Source organism: Polistes dominula, unplaced genomic scaffold (genome assembly GCF_049000335.1).
Source record: "Polistes dominula isolate Pdom_NZ unplaced genomic scaffold, Pdom_raw_medaka contig_15, whole genome shotgun sequence".
NCBI lineage: Eukaryota > Metazoa > Arthropoda > Insecta > Hymenoptera > Vespidae > Polistes > Polistes dominula.
Window position 1 is genome coordinate 3091029 of NW_028300915.1, and position 19598 is coordinate 3110626.

The 19598-nt window shown below is 27.5% G+C and overlaps 1 protein-coding gene across 2 annotated transcripts in view; it reads right to left on the bottom strand.

The window, feature by feature from the left end:
- LOC107070338 (uncharacterized) overlaps positions 1-19598 on the bottom strand; it is a 143131-nt gene that overhangs the window by 103361 nt on the left and 20172 nt on the right. The window contains exon 1 of one of the 2 annotated variants that reach the window (XM_015328439.2): positions 9658-10066. The exons of the other annotated variant lie outside the window; for it this stretch is intronic. Within the exon in view, the coding sequence (XP_015183925.2) occupies positions 9658-9912 (255 nt within the window). The 5' untranslated portion in view covers positions 9913-10066. Of the gene's footprint in view, positions 1-9657; positions 10067-19598 lie in introns of those variants that run through there. 2 annotated transcript variants of the gene reach the window in all.

Here is a 19598-nt window from a genome sequence, read left to right on the forward strand (position 1 = left end):
CTCATGCGGTTACCTCATCTTCGATCTGATGGTGGTTTTAATCAGGAAAGTTTCAAGTTTTAAGCTGAAAAGTTGACGTTCGTTCGTTCGTTCGTCCGGACGAGATGCTTTTCGCGTTCTTTCGCTCTTCACGAACCACCGTTCTAATTTTAACCACTCAACGAGAACTTTACGATGCTAAATAACAGTTTTATACAGAAATTTTTTCAACCAAACACGATTTGTGAACTGTACGTCAGATTATATATATATCTATTTTTTATTTATTTATTTTAGCATTTCTAAAATTAACATTATTTTCTTTTCTTTTCTTTTATTTTTTTTTTTAACAATTTTTGTTCCTATTTTTTGTAATTCCAAGTAACTAACCATAAGTAAAACATTTAATTAATAATTTGTGATTTATTTTTCTTATTATTTCTAAATTGAATATTATTTTATTTTATTTTATTTTTTTTTTTTTTGCAATTTTTGTTCACCAATTCTTTAAATTTACTTCTCTCACTGTTTCTAAATTAAACATTATTTTATTTTCTTAATAATTTTTGTTCTTATCTTCTCTAATTGCAAGTATCAAAGTTACAATTTACACAATATTGGTTCAATAAATAATTTTTTATTTATTTTTTTTTTTTTACTATTTCTAAAATTAACATTGTTTTATTTTCTTAATAATTTTTGTTCCTATTTTTTTCTAATTGCATATAACTAACCATAATTTACATTTCACAATATTGGTCTAATAAATAATTTAACTTATTGTTAGCTCAATGAACGAATGAACGAATGAATAATTTGTTCTATATATGAACGTAATAATAAATTGAGAGAAAAGATAAAAAGAAAGATTTAATCATACCGTGCATGCTTACACGTATACTATACTATACTAGTATTAATACGATGACTATTAATCATCATAGAAACGACGATGACAAGACTTGATAAAATATCTCTTCAATAGTGTCTTCCACTTCTAATATCTCTTTAAGTTAAAAGTATGTACTCCTTTAGTAACAGCTGCTTTAGAAATTCCTATCTTATATGTATTATAACACTAGATACATTATGGTTCGTGTTGTTTCGTTTCAAAAATTTTTAAGGAAGATAATTGGAACATAATCCTCCCCCTCCCCAAGATTAGATCAATAGATCAATCATTCGACAATAACAGAAAGAGAATATGTGTCAATCACCTTCACCTAACCCCTCAATCATCTTCTAACCAAAATAGAAAGTTCAAATTGAAAAAAAATATAAAAGTTTTAAGTCTATAGGAAAGTTCTGTCAGATTTTTTTTTTTTAGAATAAAACAAAATAATATTATATACATTTTTTATACTTTAAATAAACTTCATCAAATAATATAATTGCAAATTATTTTTGAATTCCTATCAGGGTGATGGCAATTTTTATAACCACTGTGTTTTTTAAATTGTTTTGATTTATAGAAGTGAACAAATTGAACCAAGTGTTTGTCTGAAAGGGACAGAATGTTATTAGAAGTTATTGTTATTAATAAAAAAAAAAATCTAAGTTGAATAATATTGTATTTGATAAAATCAATTATTTGTTTACAAAATTCATGTTACACGTAAATTAAACACACACACAAATACATATCTATATATATATATATATATAAAATGAAATATATAAAATAAAATATATAAATAAAATAAAAATATATAAAATAAAAAATATTATATATACTATATTATACATAATATATACAATGAATTATATATATATATATGTCAAATAAAAATTTATTAATCATCCACAATATCATTGGTTACAAAATCGTAACGTCTGTCAGTAATTCAATCGAAAAAATAAAAAACAATATAGATATAGATAAAAATAAAAAAATAAAAAAAATATATATATACACACACAAATAAACACAAACATACAAACATATGCACATATATACCTTAGCCAAAAAATTGTACGCGTAAGTACATAAACCCGTTGGTAGAAAACAGTTCACGGAGGAGATCTCAGTCGATCCTTTCGATCCATTCTCTTTTCTCGTTACGATGCGAAAAAGAGAAAGAGAAAGAACGAATTGAAAGACCAACCAACCAAGAGAGAGAGAGAGAGAGAGAGAGAGTAAGAGAAAGAGATCGTGTCGTTGAACTCGACCGCGACCCCTCGCAATGATTTTATTCTCCCTGGCACGCTGTGTGTCCGGTACATTCCTTTCCCGGTAAAAGTCATTCCGTGAGAAAAGAACGGACGCGTGGAACCGCGAACAAACCACCACCATTACTACCATCGCTACACCATCACCACCATTACCACCTCTTCTTCTTCTTCTTCTTTTTCTATTCTTTTACCCACCTCCACAAACCTATATCACTCTCTTTTCTTACCACATCTTCTTTTTATTCATCTCATTCAGCGACCTTTTAATCTAATCCCCTTTCATAGAAATTAAATACTTAACTATAGTTAAATGGAACGTACCACGTGCTTCAAGAAACTTCTTCCTTTTTTTTGGTTTTTTTTTTTTTTATGCACCTGTCAGGTCACGGAAAGGTGGAGAAGACAATCGATTAGTTTTAATTACTTAATTCTTGCTTTACGTTTTTTTTTTTTCTTTTCTTTTCTTTTTATGGGATGATTGTTTTACTTTCATTTGTAATAATTTAAAATATATATATATTGTATGAATAAATTTAATCATGTTATTGTATTACCATGCATTAGATCGTTCCTACGATAAGTGAAATTTTGAAAATTTTTTTTTATTACAATTTATTATCGATTTTTAATCAAAATTTTTCTTTTATTTAAAGAGTATAATTGATCGTTGCATAACAAATGCGAACCAATGCGTAAATTATTTTTAACAAAATTTTTATTTATTTTAATTACTATAGATGTTACATCATCATATATATATATATATTTATTAATAGAAAAATATTAAACTTCATACAAAGTCGTTGAATTGTCAAAATCGTCAAAATTGTTAAAATTGGCAAAAATTCATTCCAAAATTTTGCGAATAAGAGAAACACGTAGGACGAGTCACTGGGCATTTGGACGATTTTTCGAGATTCGAATTTTTTTTTGAAGGGCTCGAAAGAAGAATTGTGAGTCGAGAGAGGATGGGGTGGAAGGGAGGAGAGAGAAAAATAAGAAAAAAAAATTATACGGAAAGAATCGCAAGACTTCTTGCGTGACTGTCGATTCCATCTCTGTTTTTTTGTTTGTTTGTTTGTTTGTTTTTCTTTTTTTATTACTTTTATTTCGAATACCATCATTCGTATTAAAAGAGAAAGAGAAAGAGAGAGAGAGAGAGAGGGAGAGAGAGAAAAGGTCAGGATATTTATGAGCGTCCTTCGAGCTCCGTAGTTGTTTCAGAGGCGCAGCCGGAAAGAATTTCTCAGTCTCGGGCACGACCCTATAAGAGGAGAACTCGCGAACGCCTAACTTGATACTATTTTAGGCCATCTGGTGCAAGGTTGGGTTGACGGGACGTTAAACTACACTTTGTCTCTGTTTATTTTACCAAAAGAAATTATTAATAATTTATATGCAAAATGTATCTAAAAATAAACAATCAAAACACTCTTTAAATCTAACAATCATTTTTCTGCCCATAAAAATCATCAAATTTAATTTATTAGGGCATCTGGTACATATATATAATAAAATTATATAATAACAAAATAATAAAATAATAAAATTAATAATAAAAATATATATATATATAATTTAATTATATAATATATATTATAAATTAATATATTAAATAATAATAATTAAAAATGGTAACAAAAACACAATTAATTATTATATTATTATATTAAAATATTACTAATAATATATAATACTACATATATAATATATTATATAAAATTAGTTACAGCTAGTTATATAGTTATATATAATTAAATTTATATAATTAATTTTAATTTAATTATATTATATACAAAAATAATTAATTTAAATTTAATTTAATTATATTATATATGTGCCCATAATTATGAAAGTGGTCTAAGTCATGTATCTCTTGTTTCGAAATATTTAAAGATTTCTATTTGAACACCATATGAATTCTATGTAATATTGAAAAAACAAACATTATCTAACGACTCATTTTTAACAATATCGTGAAAATTACATTGAATTTATTTAATTTAAAATAATGTAGTGCGTAATAACTAATAAACTCTTCCTTTTTTTTTTTAATTTTGACTTAGACCACTTTCATAATTATGGGCACATATAATAAGTTATATATAGTTAGTTATATATTATATATAATATATTATTAAATTATAAAATATTCATTATACTAGATAAAAATTAATATTTCGTTTTTTTCAAAATAGTATGCTAATTCTATGTTCAGCATAAATAATAAGTGCCAATGAAAAACTAGGTGAAAGAAGAAGAAGAGGAGGTGGAATGGGTGAAAGGGAGGGGGGGGGTTGACAATGAAGAAGAAGAAGAAGGGTTGATAGTAAAGCTCGGAGAGTATTATACTGGGTAGGTAGAATAAAGGAAGTGTGAAAGGGGGAAGTAGGGAGAAGGAGGGGGTGGGGGTTTAAAGGTTGAAGAGGATTCGTTCGTTTAATAGTTGGAGAAGCGATTAGATGTAAAGGAACGTGCGAAGACATGCTCGTTTCCAGCATGGATGATTGTGCACAGTGTGTATCGTTTCTTGACAATACGTTAAGGATATAGGGACGCGAAATGGCACTATCGTGTTAAGCAAATGTTACTATCCTATCGGCTAATGGCACGTGACCTCGACGTGTTGGTAGTAGTACTCTACCTCGTTTCCGTGTAAAAGGGAAGAAGAAGAAGAAGAAGAAGAAGAAGAAGAAGAAGAAGAAGAAGAAGAAAGAAAGAAAGAAAGTGTATGCGTTAGTATATACGAGAAAGTGAAAAAGATAACAGTGTTTTCGTTGTAGTAATAGAGTAGTAGTAGTAGTAGTAGTAGTTGTATTACCTATGGAAGATTAAATATTCACTTTACGATATTTCTTCGACATTTTATCGTAAAGGGATAAAAAAAAAGGGTTATGCTGTGGATATTTCTAAAAGGGTAAATGAAGAATGTTGTTTATGTTTTCAATTATTCAGTCAGATTTTTTAAAGATTTTTTTTGTTTTGTTATGGTAATAAATTGAAGAGAATTTATGTATATATATATATATATATATATATATATATATATATATATATATATATATATGATAGTGGAATTTTTATTTATATGTGATATCTATAGTAAATTATTTTAGTTGATCGTGTTTAGTTAATTATTTTATATATATAATTAATATAAAACATAAATATTTGTATATATTTTAAATATAAATAACATTAGAATTTTTTTTAATAAATAAATTAAATATATAATTAATTGCGAATTATAATATTTAATTATTATATTGTTCTAATTAGTCTTAACATCAAATTGTTTTTTTAATATACCTTGTTATGTTTATTTTTAATAATTTCTAGAAAGGATTTCTTTTCTTTCTGTTTTATGTTTATTTATTTATTTTTTTTTATAAACAAATATTGCATGGATTTATCAGTCAAATTTTAGAAATCAATTGAATATAAACGTAAAATGTAATTATATGAATTTTTTATTTGGAAACTTTACAAACTATCTAATATCTAATACATCTTGAGTATACTCTAAGGTTAAATGAGATTAGAGATGATAAATTAGGAAAGTTAATGGACACAAGTTTAACTGGGTCCTTTAAAATTTACGTTTAGAGATGTTTAGTTACGTTTGTTTTGCAAACGCGACGAACGTGTTTAGAAGATATTAATGTTTCTTCTAGTAACACTAAATATCCTGTTAGTTAGTTTAGAGAAACAACTTGTGTGATTTTTTTTTTACTAAAACATATCCTAAACTATATTCCTAAACTATGCATAGATAACAAAAAAAAAAAAAGTTATGCAAAATACGAGAGGTTCGATTTCTAAGAAAACTGGTCGATTGTTCTTCGAATGTAAAAGAAAAAAGAAATAAAAAAAAATGTATGTACCTTTTATTTTTCTTCTTCTTCTCCTTCTTCTTTCTTTTTCTTTTTTTTTTTTTTTTTTACATGGGGTAGGTAAATTCACGAAAATAGGTCATTTTTTTGCAGTGCCCTAAGAAACGACACGATTCACTTCAACTTGTTTTGTTTCTTTCAAAAGTCCTCTCGAGAGAGAATGGGCCGAAAAGAATTTCGTACCAACCAACCAACCAACCCAAGAACCTTGTAAAATCTTCTTCTTCTTCTTCTTCTTCTTCTTTCTCAAGGTTCTTCTTACCTTCAATCTTTTTTTATATCTCCATTTTTCTAATTTTTTTTTCTTTTTTTGAATTGTTTTCTATACCCTTTTTCTTTTATCATTTTTACAGTGTACCATCATCCTCCCCCATTTCCTTCGTTCTTCACTTCACATTTGAGAAAAAAAAAGAAGAAGAAGAACCAGAAGATAAAGATAAAGATAAAGATAGATATATATATCCCTAGATAAAAAAAATAAAGAGAAAAAAGAGTATGACAGGTAGAACTCGAGAAAGCGATCTTTGCATTCTCCTACGAGTATAAGATGAGAGAAGAAGGTTCAAGAAGACAGGAAGAAGAGCACTGCTGCTGTCACGTTGAAGGTGTAGAAAGGGCAAAAGGGGTGGGAGTCGAGAGGAGTCCAACATAGAGTGAAAGGGGGGAAAAAGGGGGGAAGGGGAAAAGGGACTAGAAGAGAAATGGATAGTGCTCTTCTATACATACTTAAGTACGGTATATGCATACATACGTAACTTATATATATATATATATATATATGTTTCTCCTATGTATGTATACATATGTCATGTATGTACACGTGCAGATGTATATAAATATGTAGATGTGTGTACAGGTATAGATGTGTGTAGATGTATGTAGATGTGTGTAGATGTGTGTACATATGTAGATGTATGTACACGTGTAGATGTATGTTCATATCTAGATGTGTGTACATGTGTAGATGTATGTAGATGTATAGATGTGTGTAGATGAGTGTATATATATATATGTGTGTGTGTGAATATTCTCTTTCTCTTTCTTTTTCTTGTTCTATCTTTTTGTCTATTTCTCTCTCTGTTTCTCTTTCTATCTATCTATCTATCTCTGTTCATGCGCATGGGACTTTAATTTTTGCCTATCACGACTGTACGTTCCACGAGCGTCAGAACGTCAACTTGGATGGGACGTTGCCGCCATGCCGTCAGAGATATATGGCCGCGAGCATAACAGCAATGAGAACGTTGTCAGCGAGTTCATTAACGCGTCTCTCGCTAAATTCTCTCGCCCTCGAGAAAAGATTCTAATTTGTGTATGTGTGAATATGTGTGTGTGTATGTGGTGTGTAAGAGAGAGAGAGAGAGAGAGAGAGAGAGTATTTTTTTTACAGCTTGTCCATTTCGCATGCTCAGATAGAGCTAGCTAGCTGGTAATAGTTAGCTTGCTAGCTAGCTATCGCGAATCGATCGTGAATTAGTATTCTATTTCTTCTTAAGGTCACTCTAAATATATACGAGTAAATATATGATTGGTTGAACGGTAAAAAAGGATTATCCGGAGTTACTGTCTTATTTTTTTCCTTCTTTTTGGGAGGGGCGGGGGGTTGTTGTTGTTATTGGTGTTTTAATTTGGAAATAATTACAAAATTGGATAAAATAATATATAAATTAATAAATGTGTTATATATATTATACAATATATACATATATATATATAATATAAATTTAAATTAATATAAAATATTATATAAAAAATTTAAATTATTAATATATATATATAAATATGTATTACAATATATATTATTATATAAAATAATGTATTAATAAATGAATGTACTTTACAATATAGGAAAAATTGTATAATATTTTTGCCACGTAATTAATGAGTTTTTATTTGAAAATTTAAATTAAAAAACAAAAGATCATTTATCTTCACTTTCTATTCAACCAATCGTATGGTACCATATATTTTGCGTGTAACTAAATAATAGAATAGATGAAGATAAATTTTGTGTTAAGTCACTTTTTGAAATAATTACAAACTGTGAAAACGTTTAAATTCATTGTATTAAGATAATGGAATTTTTGTTTGTATCAAATATCATAAACGAAATCTTACGTTTAAAGGAAGACACGGTATATGTATGTATGTACATACATACATCTATACACGTGTGTGTGTGTGTTTATCGTGTGTCATCTTTCGTCCTAAGTATATCCTAGGTCTTTCTTTTAATGGCAAAACCAAAGGAGAATATTCTACTCAAAGACTATATTTATTCCTTTCGGCTGTTCCGAGTTTAAAGAAAAAGATAAAATAAGAAAAAGAAAAAGAAAGTGAAAGAGAGAGAGAGAGAGAAAGAGAAAGAGAGAGAAAGAGAGAGAAAGAGAGAGAAAAAGTTGCAGCTGCAATGTCAATACGATAGGGGAAAAAGAAGCAAATGCAGTCGTCTTCTTCAGAAATCCAATACCTCTCCATCATCGTAAAAAAGATGAAGAAGATGGAGGAAGAAAGTAGTAGATGTAGAATAAGTAAAAGTAGAAAAGACAAATCGTTGTAAAGTTAAAAAGTAACTTTGAAAACGAAAGAATCAAATGACATCGAATCGTATCGAGGGACAGATCATTTGATATTTTTACACAAAAATTTATATATCAACAATAATTTCAATAATATTTTCTACTAATATTTTTAAACATTTATCTTTCATATTTAATCATATAAATTATATATTATAAGATGTTTCGGCCACACGTTGTTGTGGTTTTGTTTTCAAATGTTGATTTAATATAATTCTAAACTATTTAATAAATTATAACAACACACAAAATAATATCACAATTAGAATAGAATACATAAAACAATAATATTGGGATTTTTGGCAGGGGCGTGGCGTAGCAATTCGACCTATCTACTTTAATTTTGAATTTAGCCACCAGATAGCGTATTCAAGTTCTAGAGATCCCAATACGAAAAAATAGAAAAAGTAAGGTTATGTCATATGTAAATTGAATAATTGAATACTTCGCCATCTATCGAATATTTAAACAATCTAGAGACCTAGATAATCTCTAAATAATAAATCAATTCTAAACTATTTAATAAATTATAACACAACACACAAAATAATATCACAATTAATAATAGAATACTTAAAATAATAATATACTAAAAAATAGAAAAAGTAAGGTTAAGTTGTATATAATTTGAAATAATTGAATTAAAGTACGACGCCATCTTTTGAAAACTTACAGTACCTAAAGACCTAGATAACCTCTAAGTAGCAAATCCTCAAATTATCAATAAAAAATAAAAATAATCGCGATAAAAATTATCCTATATTCTAAGTTGAACAAAAACACACAAAATTAAAAAAATTTCCATTAAAATCGGTTGAGTAGTTTTGGAATTATTAGTGGACAAACATATTGTGACACTGACTTTGTATAATCAGTCATTTCAAATTCTTACTAAAAATATATCAAAAAAATAATTTCAATAATATTTTCTTTTAACATTAATTCATCGTTATTAAATCGCATCTATAATATAATATATTTAACATTTAATTATTATAAATCGTGTTATTGATATGATTAAAGAAATTACTCACTAATTTCCTGTTACTTTGGTTCAATTTGATGCAACGTAAACCAGCATTGTTTGGATGATCATCAAGAAGAAAATATTCATTTCCAAGTTCGCTTTCCATTTTCATACGATGTATCATGACATTAGCCAGGTTTTCATCAACCATTGATAACGTATCGTCATCATCGTCACTGTCTAACACAGATTCGGAATATTCTGTGATAGTTGACAGTCTCTTCCTACGATCCTTGGTTCCGTCAACCGGAAATTGTTCCATCTCGAAGCACTTTGATGATCCACGTAAGAGAATGAGAGAGATTAACAGAAAAAGATAGAGAGCTACACACACACATACAAACACATAGACACACACACACAGAGAGAGAGAGAGAGAGAGAACAAAAAAGATGTACAAAACGTTATTTCTTTAATATTCTCTTTTATCGTACTTTGTTCTAACACGAACGAGATTACGTTTAAAGAGGCACACGCTAGGATTTCAAGGAGAAAGATACAATACCTATTTACTTGTATATATATATATATATAGGGAAAAAAAGAGAAAGAGAGAGAGGGTGAGAGAAAAAGGAAGAAAAAGATAGAGATGAGAGCTTTTAAATCTACCGTAGGAGAACATCCAAGGATTTAATCCTGTAATTGCATGCGTTAGCTTAATCTCGTAACCGTGGGCAACGTTGTAACTGTACGACGATACCGTACGTACACGTTATATCTACGTTATATAGAAGGTTACGGAGAAAGGTTGGAAGAGAGAATACGAAAAAGAGAAAAAGAGAGAGAAAGAGAGAGAGAGACTCTGATTTACCGACCGAGTCTTTCGAAAACCTTTGCATGGAAAACGATCATCTCCTAGCCCAGGATTATCTGCAGAAAAAGGGACAACGGAGTTGGAGAGTCTTGCTCCTGGAAAAACACGCGTTTGCACTTAGGCCTCCTACGAGATAAAATATTCTTTTTGCATTACCATCGATCTATTTTGTCTATCTATTTATCGATCTGATAAGATCGATAGATCATAGGTTTTTTTTTTTGTATTGTTTTCATTATATACTTTATAGAACCTGTCAAGTAAGAAAATGGGTCTGAAGAAATGTAATGTTTTATTTATTATGTTCCTGTTTTTATAAAAATTATTCTATAGAATATTTTTTTTCTAAGATAGTTTATTATCGTTTTATCGTAATTAAGATTTATCGTTGTTAATTAAAAATAAAAGAAATAAAAAATAAGTAATTAAGTTAGTACGTTATAACAACGTTTAAATTATTAAGCATCTATTTCACGAAATTATTTGAAAGAATATGTTTTTTTTCTAATGTTAAATAGTTTATTATCGTTCTATCGTAATCCATATTTACTGTTGTTAATTAAAAAATAAAAAAATAAAAAATAAAAAATAAAAAAAAATAAGTAATTATTTTAGCACGTTCTAACAACGTTTAATTTATTATTCATCTATTTCACGAAATTATTTACAAAAATATTTCCTTCTAAGATAATTTATTATCGTTCTATCATAACCCATATTTACCCTTGTTAATTAAAAAAAAATAAATAAATAAATAAATAAATAAAAAAATTAATAATTCATAAGTTATATAACAACGTTTAATTCATTAAAGATCTACTTCACGAAATTATCTGAAAGAATATTTTTTTCCTAAGATAATTCATTATCGTTCTATCGTAATTCATATTTATTGTTGTTAATTAGAAAAATAAAATAAATAAAAAACAAGAAATAATTCGCGTACGATATAACAACGTTTAATTTATTAAACATCTATTTCACGTTATGTGCATAGAATCGTGTCCAATTTGAAGATAATTAAGGTTTCCTCTACACCACCGGTCCTCCTCCTTCCTCTCACGGATATATTATTATACCGGTATGTATGTGTGTGTGTGTGTGTGTGTGTGTGTGTGTGTGTGTATCGTTAATTCAAATGTCGTTGGGAAAACTCACGCGAGATATATAATAATTAATTGCAGACTAATCGAAGGGGTGTACGAGAAATAAGAATGCAATGCCCTTAAACTTAAATAAATATTTTACTGCTAGTACCCAATCTCTGTGTATGTGTGTGTGTGTGTGTGTGTGTCGTAATACAAATTTACACGTACACTTATATGGCTCGTGCAAAACGTTCATCGAATAATTCTTACCAATAATTTATCCTATATCTCCCCCCCCCTCGTTCCCCCCTTCTCTGCACCTGTTTCTCTACCTTTGTCTTTTACATCGTTTCGTAACGTCGTTAGAAGTCTTTTGTTAACATTTTATTCGTTAATTATTATCAACGATAAATTTGTAAGACAACGATAATTGGCTAGTTTTTTTAATTAAGTTTGATCTTGTTTTTTTTCTTTTTGTTTGTTTGTTTGTTTGTTTGTTTTGTTCGGCAGGAATGCACTTAAAACAACAGATCTTACATTAAACACCTTTCTAGTTTGATATTTTTCTTCTTTTTCTATTAGAAGGAGAACGTAATAGAACAACTACGACTATGATGACAACAACGATAAGGAAAAAGACGAAGAAGAAGAAGAAGAAGAAGAAGAGGAGGAGGAGGATGAAGATAAAGAAGGAGGAGGAGGAAGAGGAGGAGGAGGAGGTTGTGTTGGATTATGACAACTATCACGGAGCAGAGAAATAAACGCCTACCACGTCGCGTAACTGCGAGAGTACTGCAACTGGAATAGTAGTAGCATAAGCCAAGAGGAGGAGGAAGAGGAGGGGGAGAAGGAGGACCACAAGTTCCTCCTCTTCGTCTTTCGTGTCTTTTGCGATCTCTCCTCTTCATCTTCATCTTCATCTTCTTCTTCTTCTTCTTCTTATTCTTCTTCTTCTTCTTCTTTCAATTCCTTTTCGTTAGAGTCATTTTCTTTTTTATCCCTTAAATTTCATTTCAAAAATATTATCCTCCACCATTACATTTTTAGAGATTTAATTTTTAACATATTTGAAAAAAAATATATTTATTAAACATGTTTTAAATTTAATTTAATCTTTTTTTTTTAAATAATTAATTTAAATAAATTTAATTTTTTATTTTTATTAATTCTAAATAAATGTAAATGTTTTTATTTTAATTTAATTTTATATAATTTAGTTAATTTAAATTTATTTTTTAATCTATTTAAATTTATTATTTATTTTATTAAAAAATATTTAAAAATTAATTCAAATAATTTATATTTTAATTTATTATAATTTTTTATAATATTATATAATATAATTATTATATTATAATAAATAATAATTTTATAAAAAATATAAATTAATTTTAAATAAATTAAAATTCTTTTATTTTAATTTAATTTTTTTCTAAACATTTAAACATATTTTTATATATTTCTTCAAAATAAAATAAAAATAATAATAATGTTGAAGAAAGAAAGAACAAGAACAAAAACACACACACACACAACACAATTACAAAATATTATCATCTACCATTAATTCTTGTTTTCCTTTCTTTTCTAATCTCGATCAAATTTATAAAATATTAAAGAAAAAAAATTTGTATTTCTTAAAAAAATAAAAATAAATAAAAAATAACAATGATGAAGAGAGAAAGAACGAGAACAACACAGTGTGTTCATGCAGCAATACAGTGTCATCGTACTTTCCTTTTATATATTTATTTCTTTCTTTTTCTTTCTCTTTCTCTTTCTCTTTCTTTCTTTCTCTCGTCATCTTGACGTTCTTCATCATCGTCACTACGAACCACGTTCAGACTTCACACTTTATATTTAGACGTAGGCGACGCGAGCTTTATTTCCACGCTCCTCCTCTCTGTGGCTAACTCAACTCATACTTTCTCCATCTATCTCTATCTTTCTTTCTCTCACTCACATACTCACTTAAACACATACATATACACATATACATATTCTTATTCGTTTCAAACGAGTCTCAGATCGTACTGTGTGTTATTCTGTCCTTCTTCATCCTCCTCCCACTTTACCATCACAAATACCACCACCAATCAGATAGATGAATACACTTACTGCAAATACCTCTCTCTTTATATATATGATACACATATGCCTGAGTATGTATAAGTATGTGTTTGTGCGTGGGCGGTTAACCACGTGCGTACGATAAACGCTAAACGTCTGCTTCTCGTTGAACTCACCACCACCATTACCAATACCTACACCAATACCCAATACTAATACTAACACCATCATCCTCATCATCATCATCATCATCATCATCATTGTACGGACTTAGGTATATATGTATTTAAGTAATACTTTGTTGTCGGTGTCAATGTGACAACAATAACGACAAATGACGTTTCTATATCTTTCATACAACAAACGTAAGCCGACCTTTCTCAAGTGGTGAATTAATCAGTCAGGTAATAAGGGCCCATTTCCCGTCCTATTATGTACCTTTTCTCTTTTCTTTTCTTTTTGTCTGTCTGTCTGTCTGTCTATCTGTCTGTCTGTTTAAATGCTTTTGTATGTCTTGTCTAACTGTGCGTGTGTATATTTAAATGTATTTATGTGTAGTATGTGTATGATATATATGTATATAACAGTAAATATAGTTGTGACGTTCTCGATAAATAGTGATGCCTAGTATCGTCCCATAAAACGACAATTTGATGGCGGACCGTAACAGAGATCGTGACGTAATGACAGAAATTATACGATTATTTGCTCACGATCATCACGAACTATATTTATACAAGTTTGTAATGATTGTTTATTACCGTTACGTTCTAGAATTATATTTTATTAGGTAGTCACTCAAATAGTTGTTTATTCAGTTACTTTGGTTCCTTCTTTTTTATTTATTTTTTTTAATATTAATTCATATTGAGATTTTAGTAAAAATGTTTTTCTTTTTATTTTTAGGAAATTTGGTATAAGTAATATTTTCTATTTTATGTCATTGTACTCATTGTATGTTATTATTTATATACAATATATTATTTATATATTGTCATAGTTACTCATTATATGTTTATTAAGTATATAAAAAATTTACTATAAGAAAAAATAAGAAACTTGTTGAATACTTTAATACACACTTACGTTGTAAATTATTATATTTATACTTGGGGTTTAAATATTACTAAAAAAAAAAACATACAAAAAATTATTACAGGAGTAAATAAATGTATATGTAGAAATTTATTTTAAATATTTTAAATATTTATTTATTATATTATATTATTATATATTATATAATATACTCGATTGTTTATCTATATTATTATATTTAAATATTTAAAATAATTGTAAATGTTTTTAATAAATTTGTAGATTTATTATTTTTAATAAATAAAGTATTAAATAAAGATTTAAACAAGTATATATTTTTTAATCCCAATTTGTGGTATATATAAATATTTTTCAAAATATATTTCCAAAAATTTTTCTATTTAAACTTCGTATCATAACATAAAGTAAAATAAATAATAAATATTTAGATGTTTAATAGAAGACATGAAAAGTAGAATTTATCAAAAAAAAAAAAAAAAAAATAATAAAAAAACATATTTAAAAAATTTTAAAAGGACCATTTAACAACTACGATATCCTTTCGCGTGTTAATTTTACATTGAGCACGAGATAATATGAAAGACTTTGTTTCTAATATGAACAAAAGTTCACGTATATAACTATGCTCGAGTATATATGTATATATATGTGTATGTGTTTGTATATGTATGTCCGAGAAGCAACTATGTTTGTACGAAGTTCAACATTTGCAAAAGTCCAGCACTGGTACGAGAACGACGGTTATGATATTTGCGCTCGTAATTAAAAGTTCAGCTTCGTTACGTTCATCTCTCTCTCTCTCTCTATCTATCTATCTATCTCTCTTTTTCTCTTTCATTTCTTTCCCAAACTTCGTTTTCCCTCATAGTCGTCGTCATCTCACACTTTTCTCTCTATTTTTTTCATCATAGAGATCTCATGTTATCGTTTGGCTACGTTTGAATTTTTCTTTCCTAACGACGTTGACGATGATGAGGGTTTGAAGTGAAAAAATATGATGAAGGGAAAAAAAACATATCAAAAAAAGAAAAAAAAAACCAACAAAATTAAATAATTAAAATATATATATATATATATATATATGTGAAATAAGTGTAAGAATCGTATAAAAAACATATTTAGATATTAAACATGTAAACGAAATAATTTTTTAATATTTTAATGTACTCTTTCTATACTAAATTAAAATAACATATATATATATATATATATATAGAATATATTTAACTATTAAATATGTAAACAAAAATATGTAAATAAAATAACATTGTAACATCTTAATGTACTGTTTCTATAATAAATTGAACTAACACACATACTTGAGATTTAAAAGATTTTGAAAAATATAAAAAAATAAGTAAACAAATTAGATAAATTCATTGTTAACTATTTTTTTTTTTTTTAATTAAAATAGCAAACACGTGATTTATATATCGAAAGATTTAAAAAACGAGATACGTTATTTGATATGAAAAAATTCGTGTCTGGTAATTTTTTTGTTTGTTTTTCAACGATGATACTTGTGATATATATACGTATTTATCTAATATGCACGGATGACTATTAAACACTCATTTATACATATATATATATATATATATATATATATATATATATATATATATATATATACACTTATTTATATGATAGTCGTAGCGCGTGAAATTCTTCGCCACGTGCGTTTTGCAAATATGTTTTGTAAACGCCCACCAGTTAGGCGACTCTTCTCTATATACTTCAGTACTCGTGCACAAATTACCAACCATAAACTACGACGTACGTCGTTCGTACGTTCACGTTCCTATACTACACTCTTGCATGTACAGTAGTACCATCGAAGAATTTAGAATGAAAAATGTGTACGCGGTTTAGAGAACTCTGTTATCGTTTTGGAAACTTTCCAAAAATTAATGTAAATACTTGATCATAATCGAGAATCAAAACTTATTTTCTCGTATTTATTACAAGTTAAGTTAAAACACAATTTACGTTAAATATAACAAAAATATTTTACATTTTAAACAAAAATAAAATAAAATTACGAGTATCAGAATATTTACAAATTTGAGAATAAATTAATATTTTTGATGGTTTATTTTTAATTACAGCTAGTTGGTAAAATTATCAATCAAATGCAATATGACAATTATAATAAAATAAACATACGTTTACGTTAAAGTTACGTGAATTAATACGGTAAAAAATAAACGTAATTAAAAAATCAAATTCGTGTAAAACAACAGGTAAATACCACAATATGCAACATTACCTATTATTACAAATTACAATCATTTTCATTAAATACGATATTAACATTTAATGTTTAAAACTAAAAACACCATATAATGATGTAAATTTAATGTAATAATATTTTCAAATGACTTGTGAAGAATAAAATTGTACATTAGGGGTTGGGGAAAAAGTTTCTTCGTATTTTACGTATAACTAAAAAAGTGATATCTATGACACCGTGTTAAAACGAGTATAATTTATTATTTAACCATATTAATAAAACACAAAAACATGTGTAAATTCGAAGAAAAGATCAAATATGAAATACCAAATTGTATAAATTTATATTTGAAAAAAAAATTGTATTATAAAAAATACGAAACAACTTTGTACCCAACCCAATATATTTGTGAATCGTAGAAGGAAGAAGAAGAAGAAGAAGATGCTAAAGCTCGTTGTGTCGGTTCTCGTTCGTTTCCTAGTACTTAATCTCCACGGTTTATCGGCCGTGAATGCACAAGCGAATACACAAATACAAACATACACACATACACATAAGAATAGCAGCTTGTTATGTTATGGCACATCGTGGTGCGGTTACGGGTTAAACGAAATACATTCGTGTACGGGGGTAGCGGGCTAACATCTTTTTCTTTCACTTTATTTTATTTTATCTTTTTTTTTTTATCTCAGTTGTATAGCTGATTCTCAACTATGGCTTTCGAATAGCAATTGCCAACTTATTTTTATATAAATGAGGAAGAATGAAAGAATGAATGAGAAAGAGTAACAAATATTATAAGCTTGTTATTTAAAATAGAAATAAGTATAATAATATTGTCCCATAAAGATTGTTAAATTATTTAATAAATCCCATATGTGTGTAATACTCCGGTTACTTTCATATAATGCTATTTTGATAAATATTTAACAAAGATGGGGACACACAAGAAAATAAAATTATAATTATAATTATAAAATAAAATATAAAATTATGACCCTTTTAAAAGAGACAAGTTGAAGTAGTCGGAAAGGTCAATTGTCATTTTCGAAAGAATTGAAAATGGTTTGAAATTTGTCAAGCTTTTAACTAAATAAATGCAAATACGTTTTGACTCGATATATTCTTTTATACTTTTAAATTTTGATAAAAAAGAAAAAGAAAAGAAAGTTAAATGAAAGGTTCGTTCTGGTTATAAGTCTGAGTATAGTCAATCGATTTTGAAGAGGACTGTAGTGGATAAGAGAATACAACGAGCGCATTCAGCTTTGCAAACGATGAAGTGCACAGAGTGACTCAATGACGGATGAACTTCTCTCCCTTTGCACGGCTTGTGTCACGACCCTTCTTCACCTCCTACCTCTTCTCCATACACCACCCTCACCTTCTCCTCTTTCTCCTCTTCTAGTTCTTTCTTTCTCTTTTGGTTTCTCTAGTAGTGTAGTCTACTACTCTGATCTTCCTCTGAATTCTGACACAGGACGCGATTTGGTGTCTGCTCTCGAACTCGTACACCGTCTGCTTTCTATGAGTGCACAAGGGCACATCTACTGGGTGTTCTCATTGAAATAATACTTAGATCAATATAAGATCATTTTCTATGTGTTTAATAAGATTTGATTTGATTTGGTTTTAGTTTTTTTGAATTGTTATATACATGCAGTTTATAGTTTATATTTTTTTATAATTTAATATATATTTTTTTGAATATTATTTCTTCATTTTTTTATGCATATATATTTAATCTTTTTATAATAAAAAAATTGGAACAGTTCTTATAGAATAGAAGTAATAAACGTTTTAACAAACTCTCAATAAAACTAGGAATGAACGACCCTTTTTTTATAAGACAGTTGTATGAATATATTTTTACATAATATAAACAATGATAATATTATATTATTAAATTAAAAAAAAGAAGTAAAACGATCCTATTATAAAATAGACTTTTCATCAGACATAAAAGTAACGTTGACGTAAAAGTAAAAATTTCGATAGCTCTCGTATAATAAACTCGTACGATTCGAATATAACCATTTTCGATAAAAAAAGGAAAAAAAATAAAACGTGGATCAAATTAAACATTTTTTTTTTTATAGAACAGCCTATAAAATATATTCTTTTAGTTTAACAATGAAAGTATAATTAATTAGATAAAAAGTATTATACTAGAACAATCCTATTAAATAAAATAGAGATTTGACATCGAAGTATCACAAATTCTTCTTACCCTGACATAAAACTAACGTTGACGTTTAAAACTAGGTCGGATAGATTAAGTACTTACTTATGTACTTACTCACTTACTTGTTGGTCGATACTTTCGGGTTACACGTTATATATACACACACACACACATATACACACATTGATGTTAAATGTCATGGGTCGATATCGATCGTATTACTCTCTCTCTCTTTATTTATTTCTTTTTATTTTACTATATTTCAAAAACAAATATATATATACATGTGTGTGTGTGTATAATTATGAAAGTAGTCTCATGGTAAGTTATATTTATTTTGTTTTGAGATATTTAAAAAATTTGAACACTAAATACAAAATTTTATATAATATTAAAATAACAAATACTATAAACTAAAATAGTAAGTATATATTTATTATTATTTCAATAATAATATTATTAAATAATAATAATTTTAGTGAATGAATGTTTAATAAATGTA